General features: G+C 46.9%; 1 protein-coding gene across 1 annotated transcript; it reads right to left on the bottom strand.

Annotated features, from left to right (window-relative positions):
• Positions 1–6096: 6096 nt before the first annotated feature.
• LOC109682985 (mas-related G-protein coupled receptor member H-like) lies at positions 6097–7395 on the bottom strand. Its single transcript, XM_020158606.2, has one exon. The coding sequence runs from the start codon at positions 7367–7369 to the stop codon at positions 6368–6370; it is 1002 nt and encodes a 333-aa protein (XP_020014195.2). The 5' UTR covers positions 7370–7395; the 3' UTR covers positions 6097–6367.
• Between the last annotated feature and the right edge of the window lie 684 nt (positions 7396–8079).

The following is an 8079-nucleotide window of genomic DNA, read 5'->3' as shown; positions in this document are numbered from 1 at the left end:
GGGGACAGAAGGAATGGAGGACCAAGCTAATGTTAGCCCCTCTAGCCTGGCCCAGTGACACCCCCCCTTCCCCTGTCCCTCTTGAGAGATACTGAGTGATGTCCAGTGTCACAGGTCTCTGGGGAGTGCCTCATATCCTATGTGGCCTTTTGCTCTTTCATAAATCCATAGAACCAAATCACTGCCTCTGAGTCCCACAGGTGGTTTCTGTTTTCCTGATGGAGCTGCCTGATGCAAGGGTGGCAGAACTCAGGGTGCCTCAGCCCCCCCAACAGGTCCTCCACAGGGTTCCCCTGTGACTGTGAGTCTGGCTGTGGTACCTGCATTCAGAAACCTACACCACTCCCCATGAAGCTCTCAGGAACCTTTCAGCTCTGGGGTCCCACAATCCATCTGAGGTTCTTTTCTGTAGTCCCCCTCCCACCCCTGGGGCCCATGGCCTGCCAGTACTGGATTCCCACCAGCCCCGCTACTCAAAGACTTATCTCTGTTTAGATGGAAAATTGCTCCTTTATCATTGTGTGTTTCTTCTATCCATGACTCCCCTAGTAAACGCTGCAGAATCTAGAAGGCTCTGCCATGCCAAGTTTTCAGAATGATGAAAAAAATAAAATGAAACCGCTCTCAAGAGGCAGCTTCTACAAATCAAGAGCGCCTTGGCTTCCATACAGCTGCCTCTGCTCTGTCTTTCTACACTCTGCATAAATTAAGCTCAGAAGCCAAGAATTTGGCCTTTTGGTCAGGCCTGTGGCCTACCTTCCCCTGGGACAATTTAACTCCCTGACTTGGATGGATGGAGGCCCATGACAGAATGCAGGGAGCCTCATCAGTTTAGAAGTCTCCTCAGTCTCCTCTGTTACATTATTAGCACCATTTTACAAATAAGGAATCAGAAAAATTTTCATTTCTTGCCAACCAACTACTGACAAATCAATATAAAAATTCTTAAAGTTTCAGTAAACTATATTGGCAAGTGATTAGCCAAGACCAGCCACCCCAGGGCATGGGGATTGTGAGGGGACCTTGTTCAGACTGATGAGGGGTCAGGGGCTCTTTACTTCTTCCCCCTCAGCACTCTTACAGGGAGAGAGGCCTGAAGTGGGGGGCATTCGTCAGGCTTGAGCTTGGAGCTTATCAGGGGTAGTCAGTGGTGCCATCCTGCAGCAATAGGGGACCAGAACTGATCAGGAGGGAGCTTCAGGTTGAGTTTTCAGTGTTCCCCTTTCACACCATGGTCGCTTTGGAAGGGACCAAACAACCAGTCTTAAAATCTGCCACTGTGAGGTCAGAACTTCTACCATGCCCCCATCCCATCCACGTTGGTCCAAACTAGCCACTGTGGGTCTTTCTCTCCCTCCCTTCCTCCTCAGTCACACTTACTTCAGTGGCCTTGTCACTCCTGGGCCTTGGGTGGGGTCACCCTCATTCTCTGTGCTTTTATGACTTTGATTCTTAGAGCAGGGATTAGTGAGGTCATTGCTCCGTCCCTCCTGTGAGGCTGCAGGGTCCTATACAGTGAGGTTCACTTGCTCCACACTCCCACCCTCCTCTGGGACCTTCTATCCTGTTCCATCCCATCTGTGGGTGCTCTGGTGCCCACTGAGGGCTAGTTCAAGTGCTGATTCTCCTGGGACACCTGGGCACCATGGCACCACTGCTCCCCTCTCCCTCCAGGCTCCACCCAGCTGTCTTCTGAGGTGTCCACTCCGTGAATAGAGTGACCTTTGCACTGGCCAGTGGGGGCTGGTGTCTTTGCCAGCCTGCTCTTCTCAGGCCTGCCTGGGCTGAGCACTGGACTAGCAACCTATCTCTGGAGTACTCACAAAAGGGAACGATTGCCTCTGTTCTTGGTGGATCCCCACCCTGATGGCTGAACTGTGGCCTCCAAAGGATGTGTTCAAGTCATTCCTTTCTCCCCACACCTGTGAATGCAACTCATTTGGTCATAGGCTATGCAGATGCTTTCATTAAGATGAGGTCATTTCAGCAGTGCCTGGATCTCTTGGGCTGTAAATTCTCGGGTCAGATTTTAGCGTTCCTAGTTTACAACACCTGCTTCAGGCCCATGCTCAGGGAATCTTCTGTCTGGCATGGCCACCTTCCTCCCTCACCCCTGCCCTTCCTAGGTTTGTTTTTATCTTTAGCATTGATGACTGCCTAACACTATGTTACCTAAGCATTTCATTTTTGGCGTCTGCCTCCACTAGACTTCCCCTCCCCTCAATTCAACAAATATTCATTTGTGCACTGACTGTGTATAAACCTTTGGTCAGCAGGTCAACCTACTTCTCCAGACTTGGGGGGAAGAGAGGTGGGGTTGACACTGATTTGCTCTCTAATTTACCCTTGTCAAGAGGGGCAGGAAGAGCCGCGGGCTGTAGACGCATCTAGAATACAAGAGGGTTGACTATGCTTCCCTTGGTTCTTATTCAGAAGCCTGGTGAGTCAGGCTGGAAAAAGAAGTAGGGCTCAGTTAGCTTACTGCACCTGCTCTGCACTGTGCGGATGATAGAACTTTGCTGTGGTTTTCAGACTTGTCTATAGGGGAGCTCTTAAGTACCTATGGCTTCCAAAAATTCTGGAAGTGAGACTGTGTATTCCATTGTTGGCCTCAGTACTGAGTGTTTTGGATCATTGCCCTCCAATGAGCCTGCAGATGGTGTGTGACATCGACCTGGAGTAGGGTTGTAGGCTCATTGCAACCATATTCACCTTTATAGTCTCCTGCCCAAATCACCGAGTGCACGTCAAGTCAAGAAAAGAAAGGTAAGTGGGCCTTGCCTTCTACAGTGACGATGTGAGACAATTATTACAGAGACTTCCAGAGAATAAGATGGAAACATCAGTTTTGGGTCATTGCGTAAGCTCTGGAGTGCTAGGGGCTGATTATTAATGCAATGAGCTGGCTCTAGATAGTAACTCACAGAGACTAAAAAGTTTATTTGTAATTTTGAGTCATCTATTCACAAAGCAATCAGTAATGTTTTATGATGCCCTTATGAGCATAGAGATGATAGATAGATAGGTAGATAAATAGATAGATGATAGATTGTTAGGTGATTGATAGATGATAGATCTAGATGACCCATAGAGAGATGATAGAGAGGTATAGATAGATACATACATACGTACATACATCAGATGGATAGACACATAGAACATATGTGAACATGGTTCTTGTCCCCAGATAGCTTACAGTCTACTCAGAAGTCTGTATTAACACGCATAAAACAACTAGCAAGCAAGGTGCAGTGGCTCAAGCCTCCTATGATCCTATATAATCTGGAAGATTGAGGATCAAGGCCAGCCAGGACAAAAAGTTCCAGAGACTCCATCCGCAACCAATAAAAAATTAGGTGTGGTGGTACATGCCTGTTATCCCAGCTATTCATGAAGCGTAAATAGGATTGAGGTGTATGCTGGCTAGGGCATAAACAAGAGATCCTCTCTCCAAAATAACCCCCAAAAAGGCTGGGGTAATGCTGAGGTGGTAGAGCAACTGCTTAGCAAGCACAAGACCCTAAATTCAACCCCCAATACCACCAAAAAACCTCACAAAAAAACAAACGTAAGTAGCAAACAACCAATCAATGTGTGGTGCTGACTAATCGTTTTGGAATATAACAGATGAAGGAAGGCGGGGGGGCACAGAAAGACAAACACCACGTGGTCTTGCTTATATTTGGAACCTAAGAAAGTTGAACTTAAGCAAAGAGGACCTGGCAATAGTGGCCCATGCCTGTCATTGCAGCACTTGGAAGGTTGAGGCAGGAGGATCACAGGTTCTAGACCAGCCCACACAGTGAGACCCTTTCTCAAACAACAACAAAAAGAAGCAGAGTAGAATGGAGGTTCTCAGAAGCTGGGCAGGCAGGTATTAGGGAGATGTTGACCAGAGGGCACAGAATTTCAGATAGGAGTAGGTTTTCAAGATTTATGCACAGCATGGTGGCCTTCCTTAATCATAAAGAATGATATATTTCAAAATTGCTGAAAAGGGGCTGGAAAGGGCTGGGAATGTAACTCAGTGGTAGAGTATGTGCCCAGCATGTGTGAGGCCCTACATTTGATCCCCTGTAACAAAAAGAGTACGATTTTGTTTTTGACAGTGCTGGGGTTTGAACTCAGGGCCTCACACTCGCTAGGCAGGTGCTCTACCACTTGAACTATGCCCCAGCCCTTTGTTTAATTTTAGTTTTTTTTCAGATAGGGTCTCCTGTTTTTGCCCATAGGTGGCCTCAGACTTTGATCCTCCTACCTATGTGTCCTGAGTAACTGGGATTACAGGTGTGAGCCACCTCCCTTTTGTCTGCTGACTCATAACTGGAATACGATCTCGCACCCTCTAGAACCCCATCCTCATCTAGCGCACAGCCGTGTGTAATTTCACCATGAATCAGTCCCAGAAGAGTGAAGGCTCCATCCCCAAGCCTTGCACCCTCCAGATTGTGCTGTACCGCAAGGTGGGCCACTGTGGAGCTGCTTCATCAGAGAGCACCCATGGCTTCCTTCTCCACCGCTATGTTCCCTCACAAAATTGCTCTTTTGTGGGATGTGTTTGACTTGCTCTGAGAAACACTAAAAGAAGTCACCTTAGGAAACTTCCTGCTGTACTTGTGGATGGAATGCTGATCACTTCATCCAGCACCACATCATACAATGCTCTCCTTAAGATGGCTTGGGATCAGGAGACAGTCTGCTTCTCCCCATTACCTAGGAATCTGAGTACAGGCCTTATAGCTATGCATTTTTCTCTTTTTGCTTTGACTGCCAGGAAGCTTAGAAACAAACTTATGACTTACCTTGAACACTCTACTGACCTGTAGGTGACTTTTTACACTTCCTAATACTTTCTTACTTGGATTACTCTGTCCCTGTCATCTGTAGTTGTCTACTTTAACCTTTAGTATTCACTCTGTATTGGTGACATTTCAGTGATGGAAGGGGTGTAAATAAATGTCAGGTGATTTAAAATATTTGTTATTTTAATTTACTTCTTTGTTTTGTTTTCTGAGACAGGGCCTGCTATGTTGCCAGACTGACCTGGAACTCAAGATCCTCCTTACCCAGCCTCCCAAGGACTGGGCTTACAGGTATGAACCGCTGTGCCTGTTTTTTGGGCAGAGCTAGGGTTTGAACTAAGAGTCTACACACTTGGTAGGCAGTCTACCACTCAAGCCCCATCACCAGCCCTTAATTTACATTTTTGATTAGTGGAGAGTTCAAACATTTCCTATGTTCATGGGCCATTTGCATATGCTTGTATATGCGTGTGTGATTAGAAGTTACCCACCATTACCTCTACCCATTTATTGATTGGTGTCCCAGTGTTTTCCATCTCAGTTTAGTTGCAAATTCTATGTATTAAGGTATATTAACCTATGGTTGAATTTATTACAAACACATTTTCTAATTTATGCCTTATGATGCACACTCCTAGCATTTGTTGGAACTGTCCAAATGCCACCAAATCATAGAACATTCAGTAAAATCCCTAGTGAAGGGGTGTTACATTTAAGATTTTATTATGTGACAACCAGTCGAACTGCAAGATTATCCCGATAACGAAATGGCTGGGTAAGCAATAGCTATAAACAGTGCTGGAGACTAAATGTAGTGAAGTTTGTCAGCAGTGTCTTGGGAATACAGCAGAATGTTTCCTTTGTAATAAAAAAAGAAAATACCTCATTCCCCAAAGAATTGGCAGTGCTTCAAATCAGCTACTCAGCAAGGACTTGAGGGATGAGGGATGGTGGGCTGGAGAAACTGTGCTAGCTATGGCCAGACACATTCTGGAAGAACACGAGCTTGTTCTGTATGCATTTGGCAAAGAAGGTATTCCTCAGCGACTTCTGTTTCATGCATGAATGTGTATGCCGCCCATGTTATGGAAAGAAAGGGAGGGAGGGATGGAGGAAGGGAGGGAGGGATGCACAGAAGCAAAGAAGGATGACATGGGTATAAATAGTTTATGACATTAGCTGTTCTGTCCTTGGGATCCAGACTCCTTGAGTCCCAGTGTGACTTGGCCACATTCATGCCCTGTAACCTCACTAAACCCCTGAGCCCATTTCCTTCTTCTGTGACAGTGGAATAACAACGATGGCTCACAGGTTGTTAAGATTAAATGAGGCTCAGAGCTCAGCACCTCGGAGACAGTTAAGTGTTGAAAAATGCTAGCTTCCACAGAGTTTCAATGGCAAGTGGATCACATGGCCAGCAAGTCTTATTAATTCCCAGGAGAAATCAGGGATTTCTTCTTAATCATAGTGGGGCCACCAGATGGGAAAATGGACAAGTGGTTTCAGAACAGCGTCACCTTTTCCCACACTGAGGTAATGTAGAGCAGCCTCCCTTCCAGGACGTCCTAGTGGAGGAACGTGGAGGCCCGAGAGCGTTGCCCAGGTGCAATGTTCTCCCGTGAGCCTGGTCCTGGCTTTTCTTCAAAGATCCTCTGCAGGGCTTCTTTTAGGGACTTTCTACTCTTCCTTCTCCTCACACTACCTACCACAAAATAGACGATCGGGTTGACACTGCAGTTGACAGTGGACAACATATTCAGATAGGGAAGGAATCTCCACACAGACTCGTCTCTGGAGTTCGAATAGTAGACTATGATGCCCTTCATGGGCATGGCAAAGACAAGAAACAGGACGACGGTGGCCATGACAGTCACGTACAGCTTGGCTGGCTGACGTGGCTTCAGGTTACAGCAGACTTGGATGAAAAGGATCAGGTTGGAGAAGACCATGAGAGGAACGAAGACAAGAAATGTCAAGACACAGGAAAAAATGTACACATAGCGACATTCCGGGAACCTAGGCTCATTTTGCAGAAGGCAGAAGAAGTTTTCCAACCCAGACACCAGCACAGAGAGGGCCCACAGCAGTGTGCAGGCCACAGCAGACTGGTGCTTTGGGCGGCGGCACTGGTACCAGATGGGGTAGAGCACGGAGAGGCAGCGCTCCACACTGATGGCCGTGAGGAGGTGCAGACCTGTGTTGTAGCCGAAAATCATGAGGAGGACCACATAGCTCATTAGAGTGTCATCTTGGAAGTGGAAGCTGTTCACCAGCTGAAAGATGGATGAGCAGAGGAGGACCATGAAGTCAGCAATGGCGAGGTGGAGAATGTAGACGGTGAACGGTTTCCTCTTGACACAGAAAATGAGAAACCATATCAAAAGTCCATTCCCAGTTACTCCTGGCACACAAATGAGCAGAGACATGTAGCTGTAACGGTGTGCTCTTTCCACATTGAATAGGGGCTCAGTCATGTGCTCTGATGACCATGTTGTTTGATCCAGGGATTCATTTTTGGTACAGAGTGTAGATTCCAGAGGACTCATGGTCACTGTCATTGGCTCCATTCTTGGGAAATCACTGTCTTCTCCTGTATACCTGTTGTCAGAAATAGAAGATGGAGTTGATGGGTGTCAGTGCATCAGATGGATTGCTGTGCATATCACCATAAGTTTGGTTTTATTGGGGATCCTCTGCTCCCATAGGTGAGGGAGGATGCCAGCCAGAGAAGGTCTTGCTGCGGTTCCTCTCTTCCCCCACCCTCCCTCCTCTCAGCTTTCCACCCAGACAGACTCCATTGCAATCACCACAGTCTTTCCACTGACCCTAAGGGCTGGCTCCTACCCCAACCCAGCCATCGCTTTGACTAGGATTCTTCTTCCTTCTTAGCCTCATGGGAAAGAAAGCCCACTGCTGTTTCCTGCCTTCCTGAAAGAGATTTCTAAGGGTTCCTACCAGAACTAGGCAACAGAATCAGGATCAAAACCACACTTATTTCAAATGCACCATGGAGCAAAAGCCAATGTACAAAAATGAAAGCAATGTGGGTATTTGTTAGTCATTCTGATTTCTCTGTTCTTCCTTTCCCATGCCTCTGTTTGAGTTAATCACACCCCCATAACCCTCGGGCATTTTATCCATCCACCAGTAACCATGATTAATAGATGGTTGTGTCTCTCCTGTGCATTGGGGGTCATCCCCATGGGCTTAGCTGATGGGACCATCAAGCTGTAAATAGGTGAGATGGGAAAGCAAGGGAAGAGGCTCTGCTGAGCTT

This window comes from Castor canadensis, chromosome 1, assembly GCF_047511655.1.
Source record: "Castor canadensis chromosome 1, mCasCan1.hap1v2, whole genome shotgun sequence".
NCBI lineage: Eukaryota > Metazoa > Chordata > Mammalia > Rodentia > Castoridae > Castor > Castor canadensis.
The sequence above is the reverse complement of the archived record's forward strand: the minus strand, read 5'-3'. Positions and strand labels throughout refer to the sequence as shown.